Raw genomic sequence first — 19,331 nt, forward strand, 5'->3', positions numbered from 1 at the left:
TCGTTCTCTACGAAAGACAGTTGCACTTGATCACCAAAAGAAAAATAGTCACCCACACTTTTTTTCGTACTGGAGGTAGGCTATCTAAAGAATTTCCATGGAGAATTGTCTCCTAAAAGGAAAAAGGACTAAACATTTTGTAATAATTAGTAAAGTTTGGCAACTAATATATTTATAAATAAAAAAATGAATAAGAAAAGTAGACCAATTATGTAAGGAGAGACACTTTAGAATGCCAGTAACTTGTAGGATTTAAAAATAAAAGTTCAAGGAAAAAAAATTTAAAAGTTTAAGAATAGTTTAGTTTACTTAATAATGTTTTATTAAATTAAGTTTGCGATTAATGATTAATTGTAGGTGGAGGTGGGGCCATCGCGCCCCAAGGAAACAAATAAAAGGCAAACAGAGAGCGCCAAGTTGTCCTGTGTCCACTCGCCTAACCACAATCATTCCAACCTGACATCACCCGTGACATCAGTTTTCCGACAAGGCCCGAGCGATCCAGCTAACTGAACCCTCCACTTGGCACCATCTGAACCGTCTAATTCCACCAAAAGATTCTTCAGCAAGCCATATATCCTCCCAGACCAGACCTATTTTCGCCTTCTTCCAAAGTTGCACGTTTTCACTTTCCACCCTCTTCACAAACATCATAGAGTTGTTAAGTCCTGAAAGCTAACCTCAAATATTTACCCTTAACACACACAGAGAAATCCTAGAAGAAGAAGAAGAGAGAGATAAAAACCCTAGAAGAAGAAGGGAGAGATAAAAACCCTAGAAAAACCCTAGAAGCACGATGGGTAGCGTGATACATGAAGAGCAGAATCAGAAATATAGCTTGATAAACTTTGAAGAGACAGAACTGCGTCTGGGGTTGCCTGGTGGAATATTAAGCACTGCTGGAAAGGATGGTGAAGCTTCCAAGAACACTGGAAAGAGAGGGTTTGCTGAAACTGTTGATTTGAAGCTCAATATTTCATCTGAAGATCAGTCAGCTGGTGATGAAGATCAAGTGGTGGAGATGAAGGAGAAGAATGTTGCTCCTGTTCCTATGTCAAATGATCCAACTAAGCCCCATGCTGCCAAGTAAGTTCTCTTTTTTACCTAATTACTGGTTTAGTTGAGTATTACTTACTGTGCTAGATAGTATTACTGAGTCAGTTGAGACGGTATAAATAGTTTTTATTTGAGTATATTGTGTCAGTTAAGACGATACAAATAATTTTCACTTAAGGAAAGACGACAATTAAATTATGAATTAGTTACGTACTTGCTCATGGAACGAATACTTGCTAAGTTGATTAGAGTTATGTATTGGTTTCCCTGTACCAAGTTAGAATCTAAATCGTATGTTACAACTCATGAAACTAGAAAGTGGTTTCTAACAGAGAAAATAATTTTGTCTCAACATTAATTTTTCGTTTTATTTTCCATGGATCACGTGCATCCAGAGAAATAATTTTGCATCACGTATTGAATTGTAGGTAATTTTGAATGGTTCAGTTGGTTGTCGGGAACACTAAGGAAACGAACAAAACACATGGAATCTTATTTTGCTTTTTTTCTCAAACACCAAACATGAATTATGGACAACTCATCAAAAGTAGAACAAGATAGACAAGAAAATTATTGTACTCATGTGTACATTACTGATAAGTTTTTTTTGGGTACTCAAAAATGTGATATATTATTTTATGTGTTATAATAATAGTCGATAAAGTTTTCATGTCATATTTTTAAGTTACGTGTTATAATTTGAATAACGTAATAACGACCGTTGCCTAACTATACTATACATTACTGAATTATTACAGGGCTCAAGTTGTAGGTTGGCCACCCGTCCGATCATTCCGAAAGAACATCCTGGCCGTCCAAAAGGATGTCTCGGATGAGGGTGAAAAGACCAACAGTATCAGCGCAGCATTTGTTAAAGTCAGCATGGATGGCGCACCCTACTTGCGTAAAGTGGACTTGAAGTTGTACAAAAGCTACCAAGAGCTTTCTACTGCCTTAGGAAAAATGTTCAGCTCCTTCACCATCGGTAATTAATTAAGTGATTAATTAATCATGCTTAACAAAAGGGTTTTCATAGGCCTTTTTTTTTTAATTTTTTTTTTTATTTTATACTTAAGTTTGGATATTTAGTAACTTACAACTGATAAGGCAAGTGGTGGATGCCCTAGTTAGAGTTTTTTCTTTGAACCCACTATGGTATGGTTTCATACACTTCCTTCCTCTAAATTAGCTGATTACAAAATTTTGTCGTTTGTAATAAATAAATAAAAACTTAAACTGATAATTATTATTTTTAATTGTGGAATATTGAAGGTAGCTACGGGTCACAAGGAATGAAGGATTTCATGAACGAGAGCAAACTAATAGACCTTCTCAATGGTTCTGAGTATGTGCCTACATATGAGGACAAGGATGGAGATTGGATGCTTGTTGGAGATGTGCCATGGGAGTAAGTTCTTTCAAATTATATGTACTAATCTAAGTTATTATGAACGATGTTTGTGTTCCACTCATAGGGGAACTTATTTGTCCCTCTATGATTAAAGTATATTTACTGCATGAAAATTATGATTCGAACAATTCATCCTCCTTTCATCGTCTAAAGATCATATATTGAAAAAATTATTCAATTTGGAGATCGTTTAGCCATCTATATGCATAAAAATGAACAATTCATTATGAAGATGCTACTTGTTATCAAAACAGTTGATTGGTTTGACATGGATGGATAGCTAAACAATCTCAAAATTGAATATTTTTTGCATATCTGATCTTTAGATGATCATAAAGAGAATAAACAGTTTAGATTATGATGATGTTTGTAAAGTAAAGATACGTTGATCATAGGTGGGAAAATAAGTATCTTTCACAATGGCGAGAACACAAGCATTATCCTTTAATTATATCTAATTCAAAACTTAAGCTGCAATTTACTTGAATTATGATGAACCACAAATCACTAATTTTGTCTTGGCTTGTCACAGAATGTTCGTCAATTCATGCAAACGCTTGCGAATAATGAAGGGATCTGAAGCTATTGGACTTGGTTAGTGCCTCAAATTATTTATTTAAGTTACATATTAGAGCAGTTTATAACGATTTAAGGTTTTGGTTTTTCAGATTTGAATTTTATAGTTTTAATTTTTATTTTAATTTAAAACTTATTTGATAACTATTTTCAGCTTTTAGTTTTCAAAATCAAATAAAATTTTTAAAACTAAAAACATTTGCAAAACCAGTTTAAACTTAAAAACAAAATGGTCTTCAAATTTTAATTTAAAATTTTAAAATCCTACTAATTTTTTTACACCCTATTGCAGCACCAAGAGCGGTGGAGAAGTGCAAGAACAGAAGTTGAAGAAGTTGCTAGATTGCTTTGGGTTGATGTTTCGGCCATGGACACAATCAAATGAAAGCATGCAGACCGGCTCTGCAGAGAGGGAGAGAGCATGAAGTTTCGATGTGTCTGTGACCCTGTATTTTTTTTCCTTTCTTTTTGGTCCTTCTAATGTTTTTAACTAAAGTTAAGAATATATTCTGAGATTTGTTAGGGACGACAAGAAGCAATAATATATATTATAGATGTTCATAGTGGTTCATGTGCAACTTTCTTTATTGTCCATGGCCCCGCTGGTTAATAGTGGTTTTATTCTCTCTAATTTTTAATATGGCACTGGACATGAGATTCTCTGCATCATTATTTTGGACCAACAATATTATGATGAGATTCTCTGCATTATGTTTTCTTATGTTAAATTTTTGTTGAATTTTTAATGTTATAGTTTTCAGAATAATCTGACATTTCATTTTAAATTATGATTAAAAAACACAACACCTTATTTGGAATCTTGTTCTTTGATATCTTGGTTCATTGCACTTAGGACAGTTATGATTGATCAGATATTTCCTGTCAAGTTTCAAAAATTTATTGGTTGTATGCTTAGAAGACGTGGTTATTTTATATCAGCTTTTCTTTTGATTGGTGGTTGAATTTGAATTTACTATTTCTTTTAGTATTAAGAAGAGAACTATCATCGAAATAACATGTAATCGAATTATAAAACATCATCTAATATATATGTGTGTGTAGGGAATTGTTATTGGCACTCCAAATTTCTCATTCTACACTCTAAACTTTCTATATTTAGAAAGAAAAATGCACTTGTGATGAGTGTAAAATGAGATTTTTAGAGTTCAACAACACTATATATATATATATATATATATATATATATATATATGGTTCTTACTCATTTATCCATATTTATATTTGTTGAGAAGACAATGAATGAGATCCATGAACTATGTGCTAAGGTGGAGCAGGGACATGTGCACAATGTTGGGGGCATTTATTAATTTGATTGATCAATTATATATGTGCCATGAATTAGACAGCTATATGCGCAATTAACGAAGGTTGTCGACGCAAAAACACGATTCTTGCGAGATATTTGCAGCTTACAGCTTAGTTTGTTAAGAATACTTATTTTTATATTTGAAGTTCCAAATTTGATTCATTTCTAATTTTCTCTTGCAATAACTTGTATGAAAAAGATTACCCGGTTTCTAAATTCCTACAGGAACGTATGCAACAATACATGCAGAGTACTATATATGTAACAAGTCCACCCGCTGGTTTATATCAATAGAAACAAATTGGTTGCACTTATATAAAGTTGCTAACATATTTGATCGTTGTGTGGAATTATTAACTCTGTAACATTTCCAAATTAAACAATTACATGGTTATATAGTTTAATCGCACTCTGCGCAAAAATGTTAAGACCTAACTTAGTAACTTTGAGAAGCATCTTCCAACAAAAAAAACTTTGATAAGCACCAATTCTTCAATAAAATTTGTTAAAATGATTTATATACACTATTTTTTTAGTCTTCTGCACATTTTTCTTTTCAGCCCTTTGATTGAACAAAATGAAATCAATGACCCAAATTCAAAAGAGTGTGTAGAGGATGAATAAGAGTACGAAAATCACTCCTTGACCGTATTTCTTGTTTGAAGTATCCATATTCTTTTATGGCATTTATAACGAGCAGGACCAAATAATTGAAAAATAATATGGACCATTTCCTCCATTCATGCACCTGTATTCCCTCCCTTTGAATCGAACCATATCTCAGACAAAATCACAGCAGGAACTTATAATACGAATATGAAATGAACCTAGCTAGTTAGTTCGATCCTCAAAAGCATGAACAATAAATCAAATTAGAGAAGAACGAGCATGCATAGCGACAATATATTATTGCAGGAATGCCGGATATGGTGGTTCTTTTGTGTAACTGTAAGATCACCCGCCAGCACAAAACTTGGGATTTGAGAATCTAATTTGCTCTTTCAAAGATGTTTATATGCAAATGTTGAATGATAAGTCAACATTTTTATAATATTCGGATACTCCTTATGGGAAGTGAATTATCTTATAATCTATAACGTAAAGGCTAGGGGTTCTGCAAGTTGCATGAACACCAACACGAAACTTGGGATTTGTAAACTTTGTCCATTCCTTTCTAGGATTCTTTATAGGTTACCATTTTTTTGAGCAACTGTAGTTTGGGGTAGGATTCTATCTTCATCAAATTCCTCTCTCCTCTAATCTCCTCATATTTGAACGGTTATGATTAAACCATGTCAACATCTGGTGTTGACTACTTTATAGAAAAAAAAAAATTTGAGAGAAGAAGAGATTGAAGAGGAAGTGATTTGGAGATGAGAGAGTCCTACTCCCTGTAGTTTACATAAAGTTCAAACCATTCAATTCACTTTCGGCAAATATACATGTTATATTGGCAAGCGCACTTCATGATCCATGCAGACTTTCCTTTAAAATTTTTATAAACATGATGCGTAGTTTAATTAAAGGAACAATAGGTTTTATTTAGTTATTTGATAAATTAATCGAAATTTAACGAAATATTGCATTACAAAGAATAATAGAGGAATTGTATCAATATCCGGACCTTGTTGTATATATATAATATCTTGGATCCACATGTGGAATCGAATGTATACATTCTACTTGTTTAAACTTTGTTTTTAAACCTCACGAGTTTTAATTGATAAGTTCTATAAAAACAATGTAAAATTTGATTTCCGTGACATTCCTATATATATATTACACACACACACACACACACACATACACACACACACACACTCATACAAGCCCTTTATGCAAAGGGAACATCGAACTTCAACGATCCGAACGTTTAGTTTGTAAGTCTCGATTCATAGATTATCTTTGCAAAAATTCAATTCAATCCAAAATCATTTGCCTATTTAATTATCAAGATAAAATTTCATTGTTTCTTATATAACAAAGTATTCTTTAATTTTTTTGAACCCAATTAGACGTCTTAAAAATTTCTGATTTGACTAATATTTTGCAAGGATGATCTATGAGGTGCAACTTGAAAAATATACAGTTTAAATTGTAACGTCCCACATCGTCCAGGGAAGTGGATCATGTAAGCCTTATATGTATATTCTCATCTTTACCTAGCACGAGGCCTTTTGGGAACTCACTGGCTTCAGATTCCGTAGGAACTCCGAAGTTAAGCGAGTTCGCGCGAGAGCAATTCCAGGATGGATGACCCACTGGGAAGTTCTCGTGTGAGATCCTAGAAACAAAACTATGAGGGCGTGGTTGGGGCCCAAAGCGGACAATATCATGCTACGGTAGAGTCGAGCCCGGGATGTGGTGGGGGCTCAGGCCAGAATGTGACAATTTGGTATCAGAGCCAATCCCTAACTGGAAGTGTGCCGATGAGGACGTCGGGCCCTTAATGGTGGGGGATTGTAACATCCCACATCGTCCAGGGAAGTGGATCATGTAAACCTTATATGTATATTCTCATCTCTACCTAGCACGAGGCCTTTTGGGAACTCACTGACTTCGGATTCCGTAGGAACTCCGAAGTTAAGCGAGTTCGTGCGAGAGCAATAAAAAAAATCTTGTTTTTTTATTTGAAAAAAAAAAAAAAAGAAACTTTGGGAATGTTATGGTAAAACTTCGTTTAAAACGATGTGGCAGAAAGCAACGTGCGACTTGAAGGACATGATCAGCTGTGGATTCTTACATCCACCACTTTTTTATATTATATAGGAACGAAAGTGCTCTTGGCTCGACATCATTTGTTCTGTTCCACTGGAACCCTCATTTTTGAGAGTGTTGCCATGGAAATAGTACACGATGGAGCTCGAGTAGAATCCCAGGAGTGGTGACCCATTGGAAAGTTCTCGTGTGAGTTCCTATAAACAAAACCGTGAGGGCGTTGTCGAGGCTCAAAGCGGACAATATCGTGCTATGGTGGAGTCAAGTTCAGGATGTGGTGGGGGCTCGAGCTGGGATGTGACACAAATCGTTAAAATTCGATGTCATGTAGAGCCCACAACTAATTCCCATTTAAAAAAAAAAAAAGTAAAAATAAAATAGATATCCATTCCCTTAAAGACTTCCTCTATATACATGTCAATCAAATATCGATGATATAACAATCAAGTTTTTTATGACATAACTAATCAACGACATAATGAAAAACTGATCATTTAAAAAATGAGATTATCATTTTTGTCCAATTTTTTAGCAATCATCGAACTTTTTATTTTATTTTATTTATTATAGAGAAACGATAGAAATTTCATTGATAATTAAAGAAAGATCAATACAAGTTAGCAAGAGTTAGCCTCCGCCAGAAGAAGGTCTAAAATTAGACAAGGCGGGGTCGAAACCCAAGTACAGGACTGACAAGTATTGAGACCGGAATGAGCCAGTTTGTGGGCAGCTTCGTTGGCTTGCCGGCGAACGTGAAGAAAAGAAGCTTCAGTGACTGATGGAGGGAGGGCCTTCAAATCCTCTATAATCGAACTTATTTCGTGACATTTCTTCCATACTATTAACTTCTAGAAATTCATGCGGAATCACTTGAAGATGTTTTGACCCCGATAGAACTCTTCTGGTACTTATTTTCATTGTTTTAGCTTCAAAAATCATTACAAATACTTATGTGACTCAATAATTGGTAAGAATAATTTATAAACTTTTCTTATTATGCACATAAAAGATTGGGTAATGCAGAGACTAAATTTAATTTTGTAAATCAAAATTTTCACGTTATTTTTATGTACTATATATATATATTATTTTCATGTGAAATTTGATATAAATCCAATTTTTTTAACCAATATTAGGAACAATCCAGTTTCTTAAAATAAGTCAAATCCCTTAAATTTAAAATTATTTTATTATCAGTAGTATTATTTATTGATAAAATTTATTATAAAAATTTATTTCTTTCTAATTATCCCCTTAATTATTTATTTTTTATGTTCCAAACCCTAGTTATAATAATATTATTATTATTATTATTTTATAATCAACCTGTGTCATAGGTTAATTGTATTTTTCCACCTATATGAAGATTCATATTTATAATTAACATGTATCACTACTTAATGTATCTTACTTGTAGGTATTAGATTTTTGTATTTTGTAGTTAGGTTTTATATCTCACTTATAGGTAGTATGTTTAATTGTCCAGCTACCTATGTCATGGGTTTTTGTTCATAGTCTACCTATAACACATATTAATACATATTTTATTTTTTTATATTATACTTTATCACAAAAATTAATGAATTAAATTTTTTTTATATAAAAAGACAAAATTAAATAATTGATACAAAATTATGTAATTTGTCACATCCCGGCCCGGGCGAGACTACTTCCCGGGCCCGACTCCACTACCGTAGCACGATATTGTCCGCTTTGGGCTTACCATTCCCTCACGGTTTTGTTTTTGGGAACTCACGAGCAACTTCCCAGTGGGTCACCCATCATGGGATTGCTCTAGCTCCCTTCTCGCTTAACTTCAGAGTTCATACGGAACCCGAAGCCGGTGAGCTCCCAAAAGGCCTCGTGCTAGGTAAAGATGGGAATATACATTTAAGAATCACTCCCCTGGGTGATGTGGGATGTCACAATCCACCCCCTTAGGGGCCCGACGTCCTCGTCGACACACACGCGACCATGGTTGGGCTCTGATACCAAATTGTCACATCTCGGTCCGGGCGGGACTACTTCCCGGACCCGACTCCACTACCGTAACACGATATTGTCCGCTTTGGGCTTATCATTCCCTCACGGTTTTGTTTTTGGGAACTCACGAGCAACTTCCCAGTGGGTCACCTATCATGGGATTGCTCTCGCCCCTTTCTCGCTTAACTTCAGAGTTCTTACGAAACCCGAAGCCAGTGAGCTCCCAAAAGACCTTGTGCTAGGTAAAGATGAGAATATACATTTAAGGATCACTCCCCTGGGTGATGTGGGATGTCACAATTGTCACATCCCGGCCCGGGCGGGACTACTTCCCGGGCCCGACTCCACTACCGTAGCACGATATTGTCCGTTTTGGGCTTACCATTCCTTCACGGTTTTGTTTTTGGGAACTCACGAGCAACTTCCCAGTGGGTCACCCATCATGGGATTGCTCTAGCCCCCTTCTCGCTTAACTTCAGAGTTCCTACGGAACCCGAAGCCAGTGAGCTCCCAAAAGACCTCATGCTAGGTAAAGATGGGAATATACATTTAAGGATCACTCCCCTGGGTGATGTAGGATGTCACAATCCACCCCCCTTAGGGGCCCGACGTCCTCGTCGGCACACACGCGACCAGGGTTAGGCTCTGATACCAAATGTCACATCCCGGCTTGGGAGAAATCACTTCCCAGGCCCGCTCCACCACCGTAGCACGATATTGTCCGCTTTGGGCTTACCATTCCCTCACGGTTTTGTTTTTGGAAACTCACGAACAACTTTCCAGTGGGTCACCCATCATGGGATTGCTCTAGCCCTCTTCTCGCTTAACTTCGAAGTTCCGATGGAACTCGAAGCCAGTGAGCTCCCAAAAGGCCTCGTACTAGGTAAAAATGGGAATATACATTTAAGGATCACTCCCCTGGGTGATGTGGGATGTCACATAATTAGCTAACAGGATCTAGTCCCAAAAACAACCTATACCTTTGAATTAGATGCCCCTATTTTTTTTATGTATTTCTTTCATGTTAGTTTATAGTTCCACCCCCCCCCCCTCCCTCTCCCTCCCTCTTCATTCGTACAGTTGAAATTATTATATGGATCTCTCATTATGGTGATTTCAATTTTTTTTTATAGTAAATTCACTGTCACATACATAAATATAATAAAAGTCCGTTCTCTTATATTGGTAAGTTTGGTTACTTAATATGAGTACATTTCGTTTTATGGTACATTTAAATTTTTGGTATATTTAACTTTTTTTTTTGAAAACTACATTTGGTTTCTTTGTACATTTAAAGACTACATTTGGTATTTTTGGAAATTACATTTGATTTCTTTGTATATTTCGTTTTATGTTTCAGTTATGTTTTTTTATTAGTAGTCGTAAAATTTTGATAACTTAATAAAGTTATTTCTTTATTTGCTTTTTGCTAATGAGGGATTAGTTTAATTAATTAATTTTAATAAAAAAATCACAAAAATTCTACGCAATTAGTTATGAGGCTCGTATTTCACACAACAGTTTTTTAATTTGATTTCTGATGCTGGTGAATCACATGATGGTAGCCAGAGAGAGACGGAAATGTCTTTGTGAGTCCTATTCGCCCCTGAAAGAGTGGACTCCCATGACGAAGTCACCCAAAAAAAAAAAAAAAAGCATAAGTGAATAGATATTAAATAAATACAAAAATGATGAGGTGACAATTGATCAAGGGAAATGATAAACACACACCATAATCCTGGCGGTTGATTCTGTTTTACTTATTCAATCTAACGATAAAAAATCAAGAGAGGTGTGTGAGAAGCAGAAAGAGGTGTATGAAAATTACGTCCCTTAATTAAAGTATCTTAATCAATCTAGAAAATGAATAGATGTTAGTTTAAAAAAAGTTGAAAAAACCGTAAGTGTAACATCTCACATCGCCGAAGGGAGTGGATCTTGTAAGCTTTATATGTATATTCTCATTTCTACTTAGCACGAGATCTTTTGGGAGCTCACTGGCTTCGAGTTCCGTAGGAACTCCGAAGTTAAGCGAGTTCGCGTGAAAGCAATCCTACGATTGGTGACCCATTGGGAAGTTCTCGTGTGAGTTCCGAGAAACAAAATCATGAAGGCGTGGTCAGGGCCCAAAGCGGACAATATCATGCTACGATGGAGTCGAGCCCGAGATGTGGTGGGGGCCTTAGCCGGGATGTGATAATTTGGTATTAGTGCTAATTCCTGGCTGGAAGTGTGCCGACGAGAACGTCGAGCCCCTAAGGGGGTGGATTTTAACATCCCACATCGCCCAGAGGAGTGGATCCTGTAAGCCTTATATGTATATTCTCATTTATACCTAGCACGAGGCCTTTTGGGAGCTCACTGGCTTCGGGTTCTATAGGAACTTCAAAGTTAAGCGAGTTCGCATGAGAGCAATCCCACGATGAGTGACCCACTAGGAAGTTTTACTTTTCCTCTTCCTCAAAATTTTATTTGTCCTCACCGATTGTAAGTTTTACTTTCAAGGTTCCTTTCCTAGGTTCATCCTCTTGTATCAATATATGGAGTTTTGGACCCTATAAAATCCACTGAATAATAAGGAAATGTTCTTGTTTTAACATAAAGCATGCAATCCATTAATTCGTTAAAAGAGGAAGCCCCTAGCTAATGGTGCAATCATCCGCATGATAGTCCATATATATTTATCAAAAGGTTGAAGTACATTACAATCTCTAATAATACTTATTGTTGTAGAACAAGGAGCAATTCCGCTTCAATTTATCTCATGGTGAAGCTTATTTTTTAGTATAATAATTAAGTTCACTACTAAGTTACTGAATTAATCCGGGGCTTATAGCAGGCTAAATTTAGTCGCCGCACAAAGTCGTAGTTGACGATAAGCTGGCCGGATGCGTAGCCACTGCCGTCGGTGTCAATCTGGTTAAACATACTCACACCCAAGTCTAGCCCTCCGTTGCTGCATTGATCAATAATTCTCACCACTGTTTGTGCTCCTGTCCCAGTGTTTGTCACCTGCACATATATAAATTCATAAAATAAAAAATTGGCGTTCTAGTGCTAATCAGCTAGTATTTTAATGTAGGAGTGTTCTAGCGCTAACAAACTAATACGTACCAAGAGGCAGCCAACAGGTCCGCAAAATGCAGTCCATCTGTATTTGCTGCGCCATTCATAGGATTGATCAGCATCCCATGTTGAGCAGAAGGCACGTAAATCGTAATTGATTTGGTCAGGATTGTAGAGGTGGTATGTGGATCTCACACTAGCACTTTGTTCCCATGCACTTCCCACAAATACACAGACAATGACCGAAACTAACAACACAAAGCATGGTGCAATCTTCCCTGCCATTTTGTGGTTTGTGTGATCTGTAATTAGGTTGAAGTTAGAGGCCTGGTGTTGTAGTTACTAATCTAACCTTAGGGAAGTTGGAATTGTTTGGCCTGCGTGAGTTAATTGGCTAGCACATCCGCGCATTGTGACACGTACAATAGAATATACACACGAGAGAGAGGGACTAGAGCAACTGATTGAGTTGTGTACTACCAGAAAACTAGAGAAAAACAGATTATTAAAATGATGTTTTGATTAATCCCACTTGATCGATTAAAATTATTTGATCATTTGAATTATTCACAAATGTACATTATAATATTTGTAGGCGATCATTTATCTATTTAAATGACAAATGAAATCGAACGTTTTTGAACTTTGACATTACCCCAACAACAATTGACATCTATTAAAGCATTCTGAATAATATCAGGCGGCTGCTCAAACTATTAAACATTCAACTTGTTTGGGATGCTTTCTTGCTATTTAGGAGCTCTCAAGTACTTCGAATTGTAGGAGAAATTTTTATGGATCCCAAAAAACCAAGTTATGTATTGTATCATTCTACGTACTATTATAGCGGTGGATGACAAGATTGATTATGTTCCACTTTTAGAGTATTTTAATTATATAAAAGAAAAAAAAAACAATATATGTGTTATAATTTGAATAGAACAACATCACCACAAGCCAAGAAGAAAGTAAAAAAATTCTCATATGCTCTATGTTGTTCAAATTGTGTTGTCTAGATAATATACTTGAAAACTCCCACACGCAAGAGAGCGAGAATGTGTAAAAATGTCCTCACAAAAAAAGAGGTCGCACAAAATTAATTAATGTATGAAGGAATTAAAAAGCCACTTCATTTAAGCAAATATCTCTTAGTCTAGAAACAGACATGAAAACACATATTCCATTTGAAATGATAAATATTTCCTCTGCAGCCATGCACCTCTCTCCACGCCAGGACAATAGTTCGGCTTGACCCAAGAGCATTTTCAATGGAGGCATTAAATAGAGTCCGTAAAACCGTACAGTTCATATATATATATATATATATATATATATATAGGGGCAAAAGGCTTGAATTGGAATAAAAGTTCTCAAAGTATCTCAATATATAAGAACTCGTCGGATACCTCAAATAACTTCTTAAATATGAATCTGATATAGGAACTTAAAGAGTGACCACGTATTAATTTTAAGTGGGAATGATGTCGCTCTTTATTTTTTTTTTCCTTGTTTTTTGAACCCACCCATGTGGGGCAGCTTTTCATTTAATTTTGAGAACTTTAACGAAAAGCTTCTGGTGTTGTTCACTTTAACGAAAAACCACATTTTTACACTAAAAAGTCAATCCTGGTACTATTCACTTTACCTCTTATTTTGTCCTTATTGTTAAAACTCAAAGTTTTCAAGTTATTTTCATTAATTTTCCTTTTAATTTTCTCATGTAATTTTTTTTTCACTCTTGAAAAATCAATATTAGAGATAGTTTTTTTTTTTTTTTACTTTTACCATGGTCACAATACTTCGAGAAAATGAACAATAATTTTTTAATATTTTAGTCCCTACATTAAGGGATTATTGTATAAGGATTTTCCATTGCAGATAATATTCTTTTAGGAACTCAACTATTCTTTTGATGCCCCTAAATGAGTCCTCAAAGTTGATGGTAACTCAGGGTCTCACATTGAAGATGCTTTAAGATCTTGCATTAATATAAAAGAAAATTAATGAAAAATGGTTTGAAAACTTCGAGTTTTAATAATAAGGACAAAATAAAGAGTAAAGTGAATAGTACCAGGATTGACTTTTTTAATGTAAAAATGTGATTTTTCGTTAAAATGAACAGTACTATAGATTTTTCGTTAAAATTCTCATAATATAATATTAACAAGACAAAGATTATGACCAGTGGATCTCTCTCGGATATGCTCAATTGTAGTGTACGTAACGTTACGTTAATTGGAAGCCGCAGGCCAAATTTGGTTCTTGGATCTCACTAATCTTCTCATGATCTCATCTAAAAATAATCAATCAAATTTTAACAAAAAGAAAATGCATATAAAGCCAATTAAAAAACCCGACAGCAAAATGCACTCCTCTGCTAAAACAATATTATATACAGTAATTAAGAACATAGGATTATATGATGAAAAAGTTCATCGTTATCGGTCGGTCAAATTTACATGTAAGCTAATATTTAGAATCGATGTAAATTTCATAATGTTGTGTACGTTTGTTTTATATATTAACTCGAACTTAAGAGACAATGTTGATGACAAGCCTCTGGAGTCTAGATAAACCCTGGAGAAAGAAAAAAAAAAAGTCACACTGGAAGGGATCTTCTTATATGTAGGGTGAATTTCAAGTTAAATACTGAGCAACATATTGAGTGACGTAGAACACGTATCATTGAGCTTTAAACTTAGAATAATCTAACCTAATATCATAAAATAAATTAAAATTCATCTTAAAATTAATTGATAATATGAAAAATAGTGCGAATAAAAGCCAGTGCCATAGGGGAAATCGAGCACTCGTGGCCCTCCTCACTTGGTTCAAGGCACCCATTCTCCCCTAGCCCCCCTAAGAACCCCACTTACAATATCCATTTTTCCTCCAATAAAAATGCATATCTCAAGAGACAATTAATAATTAAAATAGCAGTTTATGAAGTATAATATAAGCACTTAATTAGGGGTGGGCATTTGAAATCAAAAATCGGAACTGAAATACGAACCAAATTGAACCTTATCGAACAATTCGATTTTGCTGTTCTGAAACGATTGCGATTTTGAAACCAAACTACTGTGTAGGAAACGGTTTAGTTTCGATTTTGGCTTTTGAAAACTGCATTGAAACCGAAACAGCACCATGTCATGTTTAGGTTGTTTGTTAAAGTCCATACATTTAGTATGGTCTCAAAACCACACTAAATTATCATCCCTTTCCACCCTATTTGACATACTGTCAAATTATCCCTCAATCCACATTACTCTCTCTCTCTCTCTCTCTTTCTCTCTCTCTCTCTCTCTCTCTCTCTCTCTCTCTCTCTCGCAAAACTCATATGAGAATTCTTGCTGCGATCAAATGCAAATGAATCTCTGATCAAATTATAAGCCATATCACTCCATTAGGGTGCTTTTTCCTGCTCACAAAGTCTATCATTTGTGCAATTAGCTAGCTAGGCTAGGCTAAGCTAGTTGATTATATCTCATAGAATTCTCATGTGGGTTGGTTAATTAATGTATTATGTGGAAAATGAGACCGTCTTATATGTAGATAAGTGTAAATTTTAAATTGTACATTTTTTCTTAAAAATCAAACCAAAACCGTTTGAAACCACATCGAACCAAACCAAATGGTTTGGTTGCATTTTGGTTTTGGCTTCGAAACCGCACAACAAAAAGTTTCAGTTTTGATTGCGGTTTTACTCAAAACCACACCGAACCGAACTGTGCCCACCCCTACACTTAATTAGTTTTACCATGCCATCCATAACCACTAACACAAGTTATTAAAGGGAGCAGTTTCCATTATTTATTAATCCCTTATGACTATAACCATAAGATACATGAGAGTAGCTAGTGTATGGTTTAATCGCCACAATTGACAAACTTGTAGTTCACCATAAGGTGGCCTTGGGCATAGCCTTTCCCATCAGTGTCCAGTCGTTTAAACACACCCTCGTCCAAATCTAGGCCTCCATTACTGCACTGATCAACAATTCTCACCTTTGCCTGAGCTCCTGTCCTCACGTTTGTCACCTGCAGTGTAACCAAACAAATGATTTTAATCATTTCCACACTTAAAAAAAACATGGATCAGGTAGTAATATTGTTTGTGATGCCCACTTTTCCAGACGTGCTGTATGGCATAAATGACACGAACAATGATGCTAAAATTCGTAACATATAATTAAATGTGACGAATTTTCACATTACGTGACAAATGTTTGTAGTCACATAAACTTGTTTTCTTGTAGTGCCAGTAAACTCTAATTGTGCGCATGCCTTTGTTGCAAAAAATAAAAGAAAAAACTTAGTTAATTACATTATAATGTGTCATTATCATTACAGTCTTGTAATATTCTTATTCACTCAGAGATGGAAGATCAAACGTTTGATTTGTATAACGATATTTATCTCATATCCCACGTAGATTATCATCAATTATATCACAAAAAAAAAAAAGTATGGACGTACCCTTAAGCACTTGCCACAAGATGCTTGGCCCCGAGGCCCGACGGGGCCGCAAAAAGCAGTCCATCCAAACTTCCGACGCCATTCCAAAGGCTTATTAGCATCCCAAGTGGCGCAATAAGCACCTGCTGTGTTCAAGTTCCATCCTATCTTCTCTGGATTGTAGATATGGTACGTCGATCTAACGTTACTCGCACTTTGGGCGCTGGCACAGCCCATCATAATAACACAAACCAACAGCAGCACCACCGTGCATGATGCGGATGCCCTAATTGTTAACTTCCCCATTTTTATCAGGAATTTGTATCTGTTTTACAAGGGATGATATGGTCTGCAATATTAGCCAAGTGCTAATTAATTTATAGTGGGAATGTATGGTTGATGTTAAATTACTGTAGTGTTGGAAGAGCCTGACTGCTTTTGTGGAATATGACTCTGTCTAGAATTAAAGCAAGTCGTGCGGATTCTTGTTTTTCCATACCAAATGTACGTAATCAAGGCCAAAAGTCAAGAAAGACTTAGCCCTTTGTTTTTCTGGTTAATCTGCTTCGCGTTTGCTCATATATGAGAGAGAGAGAGAGACAGAGAGTTTTATATAAAGGTGGTGGAGGGTCCACATGGGCACTATTGTGTGCCATCTGGTCAAAAAATGCGGCTAGTGGATGAAGAAGAGAAAATTGGACTGGAAAATATAAATAGCACACATCTCATGATAAGTTTTTTGACCCCAAAATCCTGATCAGATAGAAACGCGCACAGATAAAAAAAGTCTTACATTGAAGAAAAGAAAAACATTCAAAAGTTTATAAGAGATTGTGTCATTTCTCGTATTGCCAGTAATTTTATGATAGAAGTTCAACTTTCTTCATGATATTAGAGCAGGTTGTTCAACGTGTGAATTCTAACTATCACACGTGTTTTACGTTACTAGATTTGTATTGTCCACATATTAAACGTCAAAATTCAGCACACCTAAAGATGCATGTTGAGAGTATTCACATCAAAGAAAGAAAGAACTTTGCATATACTTATAAGTAATTGGACTATTTGTCATATTATCTTTTATCTTCACATCCTGGCACAGAGAACTGTTCTAAAAATAAAAAATTTAAAAGAAAATTGAACCAAATCACACGTACTCGGTTTCATTTTAATTCGGTCTATTCTTTGTAGTTTTGGGCCTTATCAATTTAATTTTACGGGCCAACAAATTCAAGACCCAAAGAACATTATACAAAACTAAATATCTCCGGAAAGTTGAACCTGAAGTTTAGGAAGCTTATGGTGCGGCAATAGGTTTTTAATTTAAACGAATTTAAAATATTACTAATTGGGTCAGAACATAGTTAGAAACTTCGAATTGAGATTCGTCGTCAAGCACATCTCCAGAGTGCCCAAATAAATTTATAGAGTTTTAACGAAAAGCTCGCTATACTGTTTACTTTAACGAAAAACTACATTTTTACACTAAAAAGTCAATCATGGTACTATTCACTTTACCCATTATTTTATCCTTATCGTTAAAACTCAAAGTTTTCAAGTTATTTTCATTAGTTTTCCTATAAATTTAAGGTAGCTCGTGGTGCAATGAAATTTCCTCGAAAATGGATTTGTAATAGTTTTTACATAGTTTCGAAAACCAATTAAAATGAGAGCGTTCACCTTTTGCAAAATCTTTTAGGATAATCATAGGAGGCCAAATTTTTAAACTAAGTTTGTAAACTAAATTATTTGTCACTAATAGGAAATACGTTAATCAATATTTAAGTAATAATTCAATATTGCCACTTAGTACTACGGTTTAGTGATATTCTTCTTCACTTGAAAATGAGAGGTCTTAGGTTCGATTCTTGCCAAGATGAATTTGAACCACATTATTGGTAGACCATTGTGAGACTAAGCTCATCCCCCTCCCCCTTAGTAGATGATATCGTTTTTAAACTTCTAATAAAATAGAATAAAATTAATCACAAAAATTGTAGGAAAAATATTTAGTTAAATTCTTAAAAAGAATAAAAGTTTCATATAAGAAATTAAAAAACAAAGCGTCTAAATGAAAACGTCTAATTTTTATTGATCTGTCTATGTGGTAACATGTCATGCATATATATTATTGACATATAAGCTTGTCTATATGTACAGACACACTTTTGTTTGTGTTTGTCTCTGTAGAACTTTCAACTGATGAAAAGCCTACCTTATCTTCAAAGTCGTCTACTACCTTAATTTTTGCCGTGATCAATGTCTAGATAGTACATGTACCGTTCGACAGATCCAAGTACCGGATAGCTCCTAAACATTATTAATTCTACACAAGTTCAATGTTCTCGGGCATTTGATTTAGTCTGGTATAAACTTAGACTTCAATTTAGGTGCCGTGGCTCTTCTCTTGGCTCGGTTTTCTTTGTTGATCTGCCTAATTTTATTTATTATAGGTTGAAAAATCGCGAGTGTAAGTCCTCTCCTAACGCTTGTATTTTATTACCTAGAATATTATAATTAATATACTTAAGTGAATAATGTAAATGATCAAATTAAGATATGGGTTATTAAATCATTTTAATAAAGAAAAACTAATGAAAAATGCTTGAAAACTTTGAGTTTTAATGATAAGGACAAAATAAAGGGTAAAGTGAATAGTACCAGAATTGAATTTTTAGTGTAAAAATATAATTTTTCGTTAAAGTGAACAGTAATGTAGATTTTTCGTTAAATTTTC

General features: G+C 35.0%; 3 protein-coding genes across 3 annotated transcripts; 1 reads left to right on the plus strand and 2 right to left on the minus strand.

Annotated features, from left to right (window-relative positions):
* Window positions 1-424: 424 nt before the first annotated feature.
* IAA16 (indoleacetic acid-induced protein 16) lies at window positions 425-3,621 on the plus strand. Its single transcript, XM_068462033.2, has 5 exons — window positions 425-1,086; window positions 1,815-2,041; window positions 2,329-2,464; window positions 3,000-3,061; window positions 3,336-3,621. Exons 1-5 carry the CDS (start codon window positions 797-799, stop codon window positions 3,371-3,373), a joined length of 753 nt encoding a protein of 250 aa, XP_068318134.2. The 5' UTR covers window positions 425-796; the 3' UTR covers window positions 3,374-3,621.
* Window positions 3,622-11,876: 8,255 nt separating this feature from the next.
* LOC137722203 (pathogenesis-related protein PR-4-like) lies at window positions 11,877-12,422 on the minus strand. Its single transcript, XM_068461165.1, has 2 exons — window positions 12,186-12,422; window positions 11,877-12,083 (listed from the first exon to the last, which is right to left on the minus strand). Exons 1-2 carry the CDS (start codon window positions 12,420-12,422, stop codon window positions 11,877-11,879), a joined length of 444 nt encoding a protein of 147 aa, XP_068317266.1.
* Window positions 12,423-15,924: 3,502 nt separating this feature from the next.
* On the minus strand, window positions 15,925-18,160 carry LOC137723409 (pathogenesis-related protein PR-4). The gene is made up of 2 exons (XM_068462602.2): window positions 16,616-18,160; window positions 15,925-16,177 (listed from the first exon to the last, which is right to left on the minus strand). The coding sequence occupies exons 1-2, from the start codon at window positions 16,898-16,900 to the stop codon at window positions 16,007-16,009; spliced, it is 456 nt and encodes a 151-aa protein (XP_068318703.1). The 5' UTR covers window positions 16,901-18,160; the 3' UTR covers window positions 15,925-16,006.
* Window positions 18,161-19,331: the final 1,171 nt, after the last annotated feature.

Source organism: Pyrus communis, chromosome 4 (genome assembly GCF_041283825.1).
Source record: "Pyrus communis isolate YQ-2024b chromosome 4, ASM4128382v1, whole genome shotgun sequence".
NCBI lineage: Eukaryota > Viridiplantae > Streptophyta > Magnoliopsida > Rosales > Rosaceae > Pyrus > Pyrus communis.

What these genes read in the sequence shown, in the direction of transcription:
- IAA16 (XM_068462033.2), top strand. Translation starts at nt 797, where the DNA reads ATGGGTAGCGTGATACATGAAGAGCAGAATCAGAAATATAGCTTGATA. An exon ending in GTTCAGCTCCTTCACCATCG is followed by an intron (nt 2,042 to 2,328) that starts GTAATTAATTAA and finishes GGAATATTGAAG; the next exon opens with GTAGCTACGGGTCACAAGGA. An exon ending in ATCTGAAGCTATTGGACTTG is followed by an intron (nt 3,062 to 3,335) that starts GTTAGTGCCTCA and finishes ACCCTATTGCAG; the next exon opens with CACCAAGAGCGGTGGAGAAG.
- LOC137722203 (XM_068461165.1), bottom strand. Translation starts at nt 12,422, where the DNA reads ATGGCAGGGAAGATTGCACCATGCTTTGTGTTGTTAGTTTCGGTCATT. An exon ending in GACCTGTTGGCTGCCTCTTG is followed by an intron (nt 12,084 to 12,185) that starts GTACGTATTAGT and finishes ATATATGTGCAG; the next exon opens with GTGACAAACACTGGGACAGG.
- LOC137723409 (XM_068462602.2), bottom strand. Translation starts at nt 16,900, where the DNA reads ATGGGGAAGTTAACAATTAGGGCATCCGCATCATGCACGGTGGTGCTG. An exon ending in CTTGTGGCAAGTGCTTAAGG is followed by an intron (nt 16,178 to 16,615) that starts GTACGTCCATAC and finishes GTTACACTGCAG; the next exon opens with GTGACAAACGTGAGGACAGG.